This window comes from Urocitellus parryii, chromosome 5 (genome assembly GCF_045843805.1).
Source record: "Urocitellus parryii isolate mUroPar1 chromosome 5, mUroPar1.hap1, whole genome shotgun sequence".
NCBI lineage: Eukaryota > Metazoa > Chordata > Mammalia > Rodentia > Sciuridae > Urocitellus > Urocitellus parryii.
In genome coordinates this window covers 53,684,037-53,699,030 of record NC_135535.1, presented here as the reverse complement: position 1 = coordinate 53,699,030, position 14,994 = coordinate 53,684,037, and the positions used below count along the sequence as shown (strand labels likewise).

The following is a 14,994-nucleotide window of genomic DNA, read 5'->3' as shown; positions in this document are numbered from 1 at the left end:
CCACCCTCAAGCGTGAGTGAATACGCAAATAAGGGTTTTTCAGGCGTCCGCAGGAAGAAAGGAGGGGTAGGCAAAGTCGAGGCTGGACGGGCCCTGGCACCGCTGAAGCGCAGAACGCCGGAGCCCTCAGCCACTAGAGTTAAAAGCCGGCGGTCCCAGGCCGGAGGAGGCCCAGGCGAGATGCTGGACGGGCGGGGACCGATGGGGGGCAGCAGACCACAGACGCGCACCCAGTCCACCCCCGAGGCTTCCTCTTGTCCCGAGGCACCCCCCTCCCCCCGCGTCTCTTTTGGTTTCGACCTGCCGACTGGGAGGGGCCGCGGGACGCCATTCCCACAATGCTCTGGGCGTGCCGCCGCCGTAGCTGCCGCCTCCGCTGCCGCTAGTGGAAGAAGATGGCGGAAGGCGGAGCGGCGGATCTGGACACCCAGCGTTCTGACATCGCGACGCTGCTGAAAACCTCGCTCCGGAAAGGGGACACCTGGTAGGGGAAAGATGTTGAGGTGGTTGCAGTTGCCCGAGGACGGTGGAGGACTGGGCGGGAACGGCGGGCTGGTGTGTTTCTCTAGTGACAGGTGCGGGCAGGTCCGGCGGCGGCCGCCTTAGGCAGCAGGATTTTGGGGCAAAGGTTAGACCCGAGATGAGGGCTAGGGTTCTTGGCTTGTCGGTGCATGCTGAGAGGTATGTGGGGAGCGGCGTCGGCAGCTCGTGCGGGTCCCTTCGTCGTCCTTCCTCCCGTAGTGCCGCTCCCACCTCAGGCCTTCCCGAAGGATAGGTTGTAGTCGTTCGGCGTGGGTTTTACACTATTTTGACAGGTCCTCATCTTATAGCTTATCGTAGTCTCACTCGCTTTACTTTTCCAATCATTTCCCTTCCCGGCATTGTCGGCATCCAAGTTCCCCTTTATTCTGATTCTAGTAGGCTTCCGGGAGTCAGGCTGCAGGATGTTTGCGGTCTGTACTACACAGGTGGCATATGTCAGGGCTCTACTTAAGAGAAAGAAACCTTAATTTCTAGGTCCTTGTGAAAAGGAGGGAGAGGAGTAGGGAACCTTAAGCTTAAGAGAGATACCACGTGGTCTGGTGCTCTAGTGGAGGCTTGGTAGAAGCCGGCAGTATTTCTGTTAGAAGTGCAGCCCTTCCCTCCTGTTTGAAGGATAACATAGGCCTGCAAAAAGTAGATAAGTCTACTTGAGGCTTAAGTAACTTGCTAATATTCAAACTTGTAAAATACTGTACTTAAAATACTGAAGGAAGTTTGTGGAGATTTTAATACTTGAAGCCACAGCAAGGGACATCCAGAATAACTTGAATACATGAATATTTAACATAAAGGGAAAATACTTTTTGGAAGAAGGATAGTGTGCTTCTTCATTATAATAAAAAATTTTCACGTCCCTCTGTCATCAGAACAGTGATATATAATTCACAGTGGTTTTTTTTCCCCTCGTACTCCAGTGTGACTTAATGGAAGGAGTATAATAAGATTTAAACTTATTTCACTTAATTTATTCCATCACTTAACTTGCAATATGACTTTGAGGCAAATTCATGTAAGTCATTGCACCACAGTGTCTTCATTTATAGAATGCACCTTAACAATTTTATTACAGGGGTTATATTTAGATTCAATCAAATATTCCAAAACATGTAATACCTATGAAATAGTCTTAGTTACCTTTTTATCTCTGCCATTGACTCCTGACCAAATGCTGTAGTATTGGAGTAGTTATCAAATAAGCTAATAGTTGGCAGATCTGGGACTTGAATTTAAGTACTTTGATCTAAGCCTTAGTACTTTTTTTCCTACTTTGTTATGCTACATACTGTGTTTCTGTAATGAAAATCCCTAGGGGTGCAAATATACACTTGTTGCTGTACAGCAAATATGGACTTACAAATTACTTAATAATCATTTTTGTTCATACTGGAATGTTGTTCCTAAGATGTTTATTTTTGAGGAGATTTTGAGCATTTCCTAGGACACCTATGTTTACTTTGGCCTGTGAATTTTTAAAGATGAAATCAGGCCTTCTTCTTTATTGTATGCCAAAGAATATCTTTTTTAAATTTTTTTAAATATTGTTTAGTTGTCAATGGATGTTTATTTTATTTATTTATAAGTGGTGCTGAGAATCGAACCCAGTGCTTCACACATGCTAGGCAAACGCTCTACCACTAAGCCACAAACTTAGCCCTGCAAAAGAATATCTTTTAAAAAATTTAATTCACTCACCCTGTTACTGTGTCTTAAAATATAAATGTGGATATCCATAAAATATAAATCTTTGAGTTATAATATATATTAATGTCATGTTTTGGGTATATTGAGTAATGATTGGTTGTGTTTACAGTATGATAGAAGCAATATGTTGAGGCATTGAAGTTTGGTATTTTTCAAATGAGTGTATTTTTGCTTTTTGGCAAAGTTACTGAAAATCATTTTTAGAGTAGGTCCATATTCGAGTCATTTCAATGCTTTCATTTTAAAGAAAAGAAAACAGGGCACAGATATTCAGGTATCTGTGGAAATTTTGCAAGTTTGATCCACACCTTAGTTTTCTCTTTTATTTAAAGGAAAAAATACAGGCAAAAAAGGTATTGGGGAATTTCAGAAACCAATTTGGTTTATCCATGAGCCACTTTACTCGCCAATTACCAGGTGAAACCTGTCCAAAATAAAGAGTGTAAAGTAAAAACTTGATTATAAAGGAAAATAATCTGATAAATAGAAATTATATAATGAACTCATGAGTACAGAACTGGTAAGAATATTTAATAAAAATAATTTAGTTGTTAGGCAGATTTTTGAAACTCATTAGAAAGTTTTTATTTTTAGGGCCACTCTGTAAGTCTCTGGATTAATCTTTTATAGGTATTTGGGCAAATCCTGTCATATTAGAGCTGAAACTACCCTTAACAAAAGTGGAATATTTTCCTTACCACATACATAAAACCATCTCAGAAAGACTGCTGCTAATAAAAAATGGTAGGTTTATCATAAAGTTTATTTACTCTTGAGAGTTTAATACAGGTATTTAGAGTTAGAATCAAATGGATTAAATTAGTTCTTGAGCACTTTGCAAATAAGACTTTTTCCTAGACCTCTAGTAACTAACTCCAGTACCTAGGCAAGTATAAAGATTTATTTGATCTTGCATGAATACCAGAATTCTGCTCATTTGTAAACAGGGAATGATTTTTATATATAAACCGATATTCTACAGGTGAAAGTAAATTAGGTAAGTCTGAGATGAAGAGGCACATACCACTGTGAAGTAGTAGAGAGAGGAAAGTAACACCAATTAGCAAAGGAAGTAAGTCAGTAGTCTCATTATGCTATTTGTTGATCTGTTTGCATTATAATGAGATTCAGAAAATCATGAACAAGATTAAGCTAGAATTTAGGAACTATATAAAAAAGACTTAAAAATCTCAAAATTGTTAAGACTGATCTAGGTAAACAGATGAGTTACAAGGAAAGTTACTGGTTTGGAGGTTTCTTTTAAAATAGACCTATTGAGAACAAATAAACGTTTATCAAAATGAAATCACTACTTTATTTTCCCCAATTTACTAAATGGCATTCATCTACCAATCATTTTCAGTAATTTTTTGTTCTGTTTTGTTTTCGTTTTTGGTGCTGGGGTTTGAATTTGCTCAGACCTGAAAGGCAATTACTGAGCTACGTCCCAGCCTTTTATATTTAAATTTTTACTTTGAGACAGGATCTCACTAAGTTGTCCAGGCTGGCCTTGTACTACTGGTCATCTTTCTGCCTTAGCCTCCTGAGTATCCGGGATTGCAAGTGTGTGTGTGACCTTGCCTAGCTTCATTTTCAGTAATATTTATGTCTGATTATATTTAATGCTAATGTGTAGTTAAATATTATGTGTCATTTTTGTGTAACCCATAGTAACTCTATTAGGTTTTAGGTAACTTTGGAAAGTAATGTTTGTTAACTTGTATTTAGAATCATTTAAAATGTCTTTATTTTTGTTTCAATAAATTGCCAAAGAATTTCAAAGATAAGTGAAGTTTTAAATAGGAACCCTTGATTTCAGCTTTTAGAGCTTTCCCTCTATTTTGCAATTTTACTTAGAAATCTTTAAGGTTTTATTTGTTCCCTTATGTTTATGTCACTTTGACACAGAAAATAACTTTATAATCATAAATCAGTTAATAATGTAAAGGGAAATTATACACTAACATGAGTTCCAAATTGTTTAGTATGTACTTAAGAAAATTATACATTACTATTTAAATTAATTTTAGTTGTGCCAGGGTGTTTACTACTTATGCTATTTACAGGAAATGAAACAAGACAGCAAAACTTTTTAATACTGGTAAATGGGTGAAACTAAGGACAGAAATAATGCCATTAAAACACATTTTTCACAGTTTAGTTGTTTAAACATCTAGAAAAGCATTTTTTTCATACTTTAAGCGTTTTCTGTAAGTTCATTAGTGAATCAAGGATTAATATACCCTATTTAGCCAAGAAAATTCAGTACTAGTCAGTGATTTCATTTATGTAGTTTGTGACATTCAGGCTTGATTTTGTACTATTTTCCTATTAGCACACTCAAGGTATTTTTACAAAATAGTTCTATGTTAGTTACTAATCTTGCTTGTACATAAATATAATAAATAATAAGTTTGTCAGGCATGACCTACAATGTTACATTTAAGAATACTATGTGCCAATTACTGTTATACACATAGAGACAGATTTGTTTACTCTTCATCACAATTCAGGGCACTTCATATTTGACAAAATAAGAATCCATGGCTCAGGGAGGTGTTCACATGGTGGTTCAGCTGGGATTTGACCCTAAGTGGTATGGTTTTTTGGTTCATTCCCTGAACTTGCTGAACTAAACTTGCTCTTATATTAAAGATTCATTTAAGAGAGTTTTAACTGTAAAAAGAAAAAGAAGGACTTTTTTTTTCCCCTCTTTAAAGGAAGTCTATTTTATATTTAGCTGCAGAATTCTACCATTTTATCCCACACTTGTCTCTTGTGACTGTTCAATTTAGATATGATGGAGTATGTGGGAAATCTTAACATCTTGCTTCTGGAAATTAAAACATATTTAAAGACTGATAGGTGAATAACTAAATATATAGAACAGATATAATCTTGTTCTGAAAATACCTTCAAATAAAAGAATCTGGGATCATTTATTGTTGAGCTTCTAAATTTTAATTGTTTTATCAATAAGCATAAGCTTTTATTAGTGGCAATATGCCTTTTTCTCATAGTATTTTACAAAGATAACACAGCAAGAAGGTAGTAAGATCTTTAGGATATTTTGTTTTAGTATTTTGTTCATAATTTAAAAGTATTGGCTTACTGTAAGCTATGGGTACATGAAGTTCTCTTTTTGGACTACGAATCCCTAGAATTAGTCCAGTATGAACAACACAGTTATTAATATTTGGTGTTTTATGTTCCATGTTTATCAACTGATATTTTTCAAAAATACTTCATATAATGAATTTTTTAATTTGAAGAACATTTTTAAGACAGTGGAAGGTATAGGTATAGTCTTAGGATCTTAGTTTTTCTAAAAAAATGACAGTCCCAGTAGCATTACTGCTGATATATAATTTATAATATAATATAATAATTTTATCTTAGACATTGGATATGTTCATTTTGTTTAGAGAGATTTTTTTCCCTCACTTTGAGAATCACTTTATTAATAAGCCTTAATTATTTGGTATAGCTCAGTAGTAGATTGTAGTGAGATACCAGGTTCAATCTTAGCACTGCATAAAAATAAATGAATTAAATAAAGGTATTGTGTCCATCTACAACTAAAAAATGAACCAAAAAAAGCCTTGATTATTGATGAAAATGAATTGGGATGAATGTGTTCTTGTACTCCTATAATCCCAGCTACTTAGGAAGCAGAGGCAGAAGGATGGCAAGAGGATGTGACTCAAGCAGTAGCACACTCACCTGGCATGCGTGCAGCTCAGGTTCGATCCTCAGCACCACATACAAACAAAGATGTTGTGTCCGCCGAAAACAAAAATAAATATTAAAGTTCTCTCTCTCTTTAAAAAAAAAAAAGGGAAAAACTCATTGAGTTTATTAAAAAAAAAAAAAAAAGAAGAAGAGCCTGGGCAGGTTTAGTGAGACTCTGAGAGAAAGAGGGAGAAGAGGGGAAAGGACAGGAAGGAAAAAAAGAAAAGTAAGTTCAAACTACCGGTATATTGGCAGAGAAGTAAGGGGAAGGTTAAAAACATCTTAGGTTGATTACACATATTATCTGATTTTATCCTCAAAATAAGGACCAAATATATGTTTATATTTCTTTCTTATAGGTGAGGAATCAGAGAAAAAAATTGGCTTGCCTGTGGTTCACTATTGATAATACCACTATCAGTAAACATTTTTGAATGTTTATTCTGTGCTAGTCACTATTTTAAATGTTTTACACTTGTGTGTCCTTAAAGTACATGTCCTTATTTACCTCATTTTTTGTTTGATGATTTCAGAGCTAGTATGAATACCTGGTTATAATCTTAAAATTATAAATACTGTCAATTTTCCCTTAGTATTAAAAATGGTTTTATGCTCTCACTACTCAAATGTAATTCAAACAGTATTTCACATCCTCCTTAGTCTCCACATAGATTTTTTTCTTTTTTCTCCCCTGAGTAATGTCAGTTCAGTTTGTGCCTTTTATTTTCATTTCCTCAGTTACCAATGTAGTTCACACTCTGACTCATTTATTGCCCTGAAATAATTTCTCCAGATTCTTTCTCACATCTATTCTTTAAACAGGAAATGTATTATCCAGTTTACACAAAAGTCACTATTTAGAAGCCACATCATAATATTGATAGATAGTGACCTCTCTTTTAGATACAGATTAAAATTAAGTATCTGAGGAAAGGATCAAGAACATGTCTCCAAGCCAAGTGCTGTGGCGCACTCCTGAAATCCAGTGGCTCTTGGGAGGCTGAAACAGGAGGATCCTGAGTTCAAAGCCAGCCTCAGCAAAAGCAGGGCACTAAGCAACTGAGTGAGACCCTGTCTTTAAATAAAATACAAAATAAGGCTGAGGATGTGGCTCAGTGCCCCTGAGTTCAATCTCTAGTACAAAAAAGAAAAAACAAACAAACAGGTCTCCAATAAGAAGGAAATTTATTCAGCTTGTGTTCTAAGATAGAAAACCCATCTTTCTTTCATACATTCATATATATGTATGTATGTGTATGTATATATATATGTATATGTATGTATATATATGTATATGTATGTATATATTTGTTGGTGGACTTTTCTTTATTTATAATGTGGTATTGAGAATAGAACACAGTGCCTCACATGTGCTAGACAAGTGCTCTACCACTGAACTACAACCCCAGCCCACTTTTACTACATTCATGACTAAGATTCCACATGTTTTCTTTATAGCTTTCCAAAAAGAAAAGGGAAGTAATTACTAATTATTCTGAGAGAGCTAAGAATGCTAACCATCCCTTCCACTCTCCTTTTAATTTTGAGAAGACCCAGGTATTAATGTGATAATTCCCACCCTTAGAGACACACTCATAGAAAGGACTTCTTTTGTGAAAGAAGTCAAAGGATCTCACTAAAAAAGCCCAAAAGTGTCTCTGAAGCCAGGCTAGTCATAGTTCCAGGGAGTCAATTAAATCAAAACCTTAGAGCATTAGAGCCAAAATTAATTGCTTGTGTAAAAGAGCATTACGTTTCTTTATTATGGTAAAATAAACTTTTAATGACTTATTGTTTTCTATTTTCAATTGTGTTTTTAGAACTTATTGAAGAGATTTATCTTTGATAAAGATGGAAAATGTTGTATCTATAATACTTATATATAGATGTAGGTCTATAGATATATTTTGTGGTATGGTATCCGCATTACAGGGGATTAAACCCAGTGGTATTCTACCACTGAACTGCATCCCCAGACCTTTTTAAATTTTTTATTTTGAGACAGGGTCTTACTAACTTGCCAAGGCTGTTCTCAAACTTGTGATCCTCCTGCCTCCCTAGTAACTAGGATTATAGGTGTACACCAATACATCCAGCTTTATGTTCATTTATTTTTATGGCTTTCAAGCTGAAGAATTTTTCTATTCTTGTTAGAAAGTACAGCTAAGTAGTTACATGTACCATATAGCTGTGGCTGTGGTTTACAAAAATATTGCTCATTTACTGTTTTTTGGTTTAGATCTGGAATGTCCCCCAAAAGCTCAGGTGTTGAAGACCTAGTCTCTAGTGCAGCAATTTTCAGAGTTGGGGCTTTGTGGAAGTGATTGGATCTTGAGGATTCTGACATCATCAGTGAATTAATCCATTAATAGCTAAATAGACTATGGGGAAGGTGGGACCTAGTTGGAAGAAGTAAGTCCCTGGGAGTATACCTTGGAAGGATTTATCCTCCATCTCCCTCTCCCTCTCTTTCCCTGCTTAAGTGGTAGTATTGTACAGATACAAAAACTGAGGCTGCAGAGTTAAGTATACATGGTCATATACTTGGTCAGTGAGTTTCTAAGTTAGGCAGTCCAACTCTGAAACCTGCATTTTTAGTAAACTGTAGCTATATTGCCTTCCTGTGCATGAGAGATTTATATCCAGATTATGGGAGCAACTTTTTGAGCAATGAATACCCAGAAGTATTGAAATCAAGAAGTAACAGGTTTGCCATACTAGATAAATATTTTTATCTGTTATGAGAAACCTATAGAATTTCTGAGTCTCCTTGTCTGTTAACCTATGCTTTCCTACTTCCCACAAATTATTTACCTTTTCTTGCCTTATTGGCTTTATACATCATTCCTATTATTTCATATACATTTTACTGATTCCTGATTTTCTCTTACTTCAAAACTGAGCTCAAGCTGGGGTCAGCACATGTGTAATCCTAGTGGCTAAGGAGGCTGAGATAGGAGGATCACAAGTTCAAAGCCAGCCTCAGCAACTCAATGAGATCCTGTCTCAAAATAAAAAAATTAAGGGAACCTAGGGATGTGGCTCAGTGGTTAAACACCCCCAGGGTTCCATCCCTGGTACCAAAACAAAACAACAAAACCCACAAAAAAAATCTCAATAAAGTCATTCTCAATAATTTCATCCAGATCTATGGCCCCTTCACTCTTTGCTTTTTAAAGAAATACATACATGATAACAAATTATATATACATTTTCATATGTATATAAACAGCTTTATTATGATTTAATTCACATACAATAGTTTACCTATTTGAAGTATTCATAATCAATTCATAATCAATTCTAGAATATTTTCATTATCCTAAAACAAAACCTCCTACACACCAACAGTCATCTCTCATTTCTCCTCAAACTCTTATACTGTAGGCTATCATTAATCTTAATTTCTGTTTTTGTGAATTTGCCTATTCTCGATATTTAAATGGAATCATATGTGTGATTTTTGTTTCTCAGTTCTTTCACTTAGCATAATGCTAATGTTCATCTTGTAGCATATATCATTTCTTTTTATTGCTGACCATTGGTTATATAAATTCAATAATTTATCATTTTTATTTCAAATTTTTTTAAGTTCAAATTTTTTAGTTGTCAGTGGACCTTTATTTTTTATTTATTTATATTTGGTGCTGAGAATCTAACCAGTGCCTCACACATATTAGGCAAGTGCTCTACCACTGAGCCACAATCCCAGCCCTCAAATTTTTGTCCATTGTGAATAATCCTCCTATGAATGTCTCATGTGCAAGTTTTCATTTCTCTTAGGTATACCTTAGAGGAATTGCTAGGTCTTTATGTTTAACTTTTTGAGGAACTACTATACCATTTTACATTACCACTAGTAGTGTATGAGGGTTCCAGTTTTTCCACATTCTTGTCAGCACTTGTTAATATCTGTCTCTTTTATTATAGTCTTGTTAGTGGGTGTGAAATGGTATCTCATTGTAATTTTGATTTTCATTTCACTGGTAATTAAAGCGTTGAGCATCTTTTCATCTCCTTCTTAGTCATTTGTATATCTTTGGATAAATATCCAAATCCTATGACTATTTTAAAAATCTGATTTTTTTCTTTTTGTCATTGAGTTGTAAGAGTTTATATGTTCTAAGTACAAGTCACTTATTAAATAAATGATATGCAAATTTTTACCATTCTGTGGATTTTCTTTTCACTTTGTGTTCATTGAAGCACAGAAGTTTTTATTTTAATGCAGTTCAGTTTTTTTATTTTGTCATCATCATGTTGTGTGTCATGAATTAGAAGCCTTTGCCTAACTCAAGATCATAAAGACATATTCCTTATTTTCTATAAATTTTATGTTTTTAACGTATATAATTCTATGATCCAGCTAAGTTAATATTTTGGGGGTGTGGTATGAGGAAGTGGTCATTTCATTTTTTTTGTATGTGGATATCCAGTTTTATCAGCTCCATGTATCAAAGACTATTCTTCCCTGTGTACTTGTCTTGACACTCTGCTCAAAAGTCAGTTGGTTATAAAAGTAAAGGTTTATTTTTAGACTTTCCACTCTATTCCATTAAAATATGTCTATCCATATTTTTGAAATTTGAAAGTAATGAGTCTTCCAACAAGTTATTTTTCAAGTCTGTTTTGGCCTTCTTATTATATTGAAATGTTATTTTTTAATATTCTTAAATATGTGTCAACATTTCATTAGCTCTTATAAATAGCATCCTCCTCTTTTTAGCAATTTGTCTTATTATTGTCTCTCATGGAAATCTCCTCCACTCTTCTTAGAGATATCTGGTATGGTAATATTTACTCAGTGAATGTTGTATGTCATTTAACCCACAGATCTTTCACCAACTCTTATCCTTATGCCCCAAAGGCACAAACACTATCTTAAGAATATAGGTAAATATGCTAATAATCAAAAAGACATTTACAGTGTGTATGGAAGAAGGTAGTACAACAAACTCTGCACCTAGAAAATGGCATGGCATGCTACAAGGGGGTTAACCCAAAGTAATCTTTCAAGTGGAAAGGCAGTCAGATACCATGTAAATGTCTGAAAACATTCAAAATGAATCAGGCATGATGGCACATGCCTGTAATCCCAGCTGCTTGGAAAGCTGAGGCAGGAGGATCGCTAGTTCAAAGCCAGAAGCCAGCCTCAGCAACTAAGCAGGGCCCTAAGCAACTTAGTGAAAGACCCTGCCTCAAAATAAAAAAAAAAAAATTAAGCAGGGGACCTAGGCATTCAGCTCCGTGGTTAAGCACCCCTGAGTCCAATCCCTGGTTTAAAAAAAAAAAAAGAAAGAAAAAAGAAAAGAAAAATTAAGCTAATATGTATATTGTTCATGGAAATAGTTATGTAAGAAAAATATAAAAGGTAAGTGCTAAATTCTGGGAAACAGTTGCAAAGAGAAGGATGTTTAGGTATCTATATATTTGTAATAATTTTCTCTAGCTACATAGTTTGGGTATGCACATGAATGTTTATTATTCTCAGAATTGTATGTGCCAGCATATGATACAATTTTTTCTTAAAGCAAATTTGGTTGTAAGTACATTTTGTTTTGAGAAATTCCCAATTTTTCTTAGTGTTTTTCCTTCCCTCCCTCCCTTTTTTTTTTCATTTTTTTCTCTTCCTTCCTTATTTCCCTCCTACCCTCCGTCCCCCATTCTTCTACTGTAAAACAATTAAACACATTAGCTCAGGAAATTTATATAGTAAAAATCATACATTATTAATTACTGTTTCCTTCTTGATTCACATATGCTTATCCAAATTTACATGTCAGATAGAGGTACAGGATATACTTAGTAGAGGGAGGCACACATAGCTATCAGTGATCACATATATGTAGTCTGGATGCATAGTTTATAAAACAAATGTACTCTGACCTCCTTCTCAAGTTGCCTTTTTGTCTTGGTTTAGATTTGAAAAGAGGTCATAAAAATTAGTTCTTGCTAACTGATGAAGTTAATATGGAGAACAGAAAATAGGTTAGAAATGCTTGAAATCTGACAGTTGAAGATAAACCAGGCCATTGGTTTATTTTAAAATAATTCAGTTTTCTTTGGTTAAGTTTTACTGAAACAATGAAATTCAGAGTTTTAGATATTTCATTAAATAAGGAAATTAGTCAAAAGCGTGAATTAATATCCAAAATTGTTCATGCTCTTAATTCTACACAAGGTAGTTATATTTTTTAAAGTTAAATGTGCTACATTGTATTAGGCTGAGATTGTTGTGTATTTTCTTATGTATAAGAAATTATAAACTAGAGCTTATATATAATATGCCTACTGTGCAAAGAGAAAGGTAGGATTTTTAAAAATAAGCAATATTATATTTATGTGTTAGTTACCCTGGAACATCTATCTGGAAGCTGTCAGCATAAACATGTACAAATTAATACACACATACACACAGTGTCATATATATCTAAAAGTAAGGAAGCAAAGAAACCCTGGGAAGGAAGAAAGACAGATGTATATATCTTCCTTTTATACCACTCTGGCTTCTTAAATCCTGCTATTGGGATTTCTTCACATTGTTTTTAAACTGTTATATCCAGGACTATTTCTGAATCATTTATTGGTCCCTATGTATCTTTCTTAAATTTGCTTCTAGGGTGATATTCTTCTGTTTTACCCTCCCTTGCCTCCACAATAAAAATCTTAACTTTTTTAGTTCTTATGATAGCTTTACTGCATTTAAAGAATGTCTTAAATTTGACTCAGATGCCCCCAGCTTTTCTGGAGCCATTGAAAATTATTTCAACCAGCCCACAACAAAACTGTGGTCTTTTGAGACCTTTTAAATATTCAGCATAATACCATTTAGACCTTTTTACTCTTAGTAATATAACTTTATGTAGATTTGTTATTTACTAAGCTTTTCAAAAGCATGTGATTCTCCCAGTAATCTTGTGAAGTATTCCCAGTGATCTTCATGAAATTTAAATCAAACATATCTCTTCACTGTTGAAAATCATTCAGTAGTGTCTAGTACACTTAGGATAAAATCTTTTATCATTTCTTTAAAGACTGTATAGTCTTGATTCTAGTCTACCCTTTCAGTCTTATGTAGCTTTTACCTCCTATTTTCATAAATACCAACTTGATGTAGTCAGTTCCTCCAACATAGAAAATTCCCAGAGTCCTTCTGACTGTAGTATATGATGTTCATCCAGTTTAGATAGCTTTCTTAACTTTCCTAGAGTAAATTTCATTCATATGCTAAAAATGTTAATGTTTGGAGAAATTCTCCTTTATTTTAAAGAGCACCCCTATTACATGCTTTCATAGTTTTGGGTTCTTTCCTTCATAGTTTTTACCACATTTACTGTATGTCTCTTCACTGGACTCCAAATTCCACAAACATAGGGACTTTGACTATTTTACTTACCACTTTATATGTACTAGCACATACAAAGTAGGCCATCAATATTTTTTTGAATAAATGAATTCTCATTTCTAAGATAAGCAATTTAAGGATTTTATTTTAATTGTCTAAGATGTCACAGCAAATAATATCAGAATCTACTGGCCTGGTTTCAGGAGATAAGAAAATGTATAAACAAAAGAAATTGTGAGAACAAGTTGAGATTGGGTTTGAAAAAGTTCATCCACAGTTTAGTATATATCACAATTCTAGAAAAGCTCGTAAAAGAAAAATAGTGGGTTTTGTGGGTTATCTTAAATAAAACAAAAGCATGACTTTCAGATAGCCATAGCATTGAACACTCTGGCTTTTTTTACTAAGTTCCTGATAGGTGAAGATCTAACATTCACCAAAGATACATTGCTTTGAAAATACTTTCTCAAAATAAGTAAAATGGATAAAAAAGTTAGATTTTGCCTTTAAATTTAAATGTGTTTGAATTCTTACATATAGCTTAGTAATGTATCTTCTTACTTTATAAAAAGAACTCTGTCATAATGAGGGAAAGTTGTATATGATTTTTTACAGTATCTGTTTTCTACTTAAGTCTTTCTAAATTAATGAAATTTAATCCATTTTGTCCCACCATCCCATATATGAAACACCTATAAAAATTTAATATAGTATATAGTAGATATATAATATATAATGTAATTATATAATAAGAATATAACTATAAATTATAATAATGTTAACTGTATTGATATTATATATGCTCTAGATTATAATTTCCAACCTATTTTAATGTACCTATATCAGTTGTATTGAAATATTCCCAGAACAGGAAAGTTGAAAATTAATGGGTTTAAATGAGTGTTAACTTTTTTGAGGGCACATTGAAGTAGGAAGACCTACTTCAATGATTGGGAAGTAAATGAGAGTTGAGGAAGAAGATTGTAAGACTAAGTCAGAAAAACGAGAACAGAGGAGAAAATGAGTATGTGAGTTTAAAGATGGTGTTGAAATATGCTGAGTGGGAATAGTCAGAAGAGGGAGAAAGAGGGGATAGGAGCTGTCTGTGGAGAAAGTTTCCAAAGAGGCAGAAGGAAATTGGATCCAAAGCAAAGAAGCAAAAATTTTTGGCCTAGGATTTAAGAAGAATTATATTGTCCACCAATATATAAGGGAATCTCTTGAGATTAATGTGTGGTACCGTGGAGTTATACAAAAAAATCAAGGTTTGCTTTCTTGTACGGAAGACAACAAGGTAACAAGATTGTTGAAGTTAGAGACTAGTGAAGATTCAAAAAATTATTGGGAATGACAGAGATTATGCCATAGTCAGACAGGAGGATTGCAGGTAGTCTTTAAAGGACTTGATAGATTGAAAACTATAGATTTTTAGAACACATGAGATTTTCTTTAATAATTTTGAGCCCAGAATAGTATTGATATAATATTTTCATGTTGATGTACTAGTATGGAAGAATCAAGATAAATGACCACTGAATTGTTACCCACTGAAATGGGGAAATGATGGTGATTAAGCCACAAAGGTCTTAATCATAAATGAAATGATGTTCTTGATTATATGTTAGTATATTGACTTCATAACTTTTTATGTGTTTCAGTAGTATACAGAAGTA

The 14,994-nt window shown here is 34.1% G+C and overlaps 1 protein-coding gene across 6 annotated transcripts in view; it reads left to right on the top strand.

Annotated features, from left to right (window-relative positions):
• The first annotated feature begins 359 nt into the window (after positions 1–359).
• The window catches only part of Usp15 (ubiquitin specific peptidase 15), a 114,182-nt gene continuing 99,547 nt past the window's right edge, over positions 360–14,994 (top strand). For all 6 annotated transcript variants that reach the window (XR_003301159.2, XR_013343671.1, XR_013343670.1 and 3 more), the window contains exon 1: positions 360–484. Coding sequence is in view for 3 of the 6 variants with exons in the window: in XM_026392949.2 (XP_026248734.1) it covers positions 396–484 (89 nt within the window). In the remaining 3 variants the exon portion in view is untranslated. The remainder of the gene's footprint in view (positions 485–14,994) is intronic.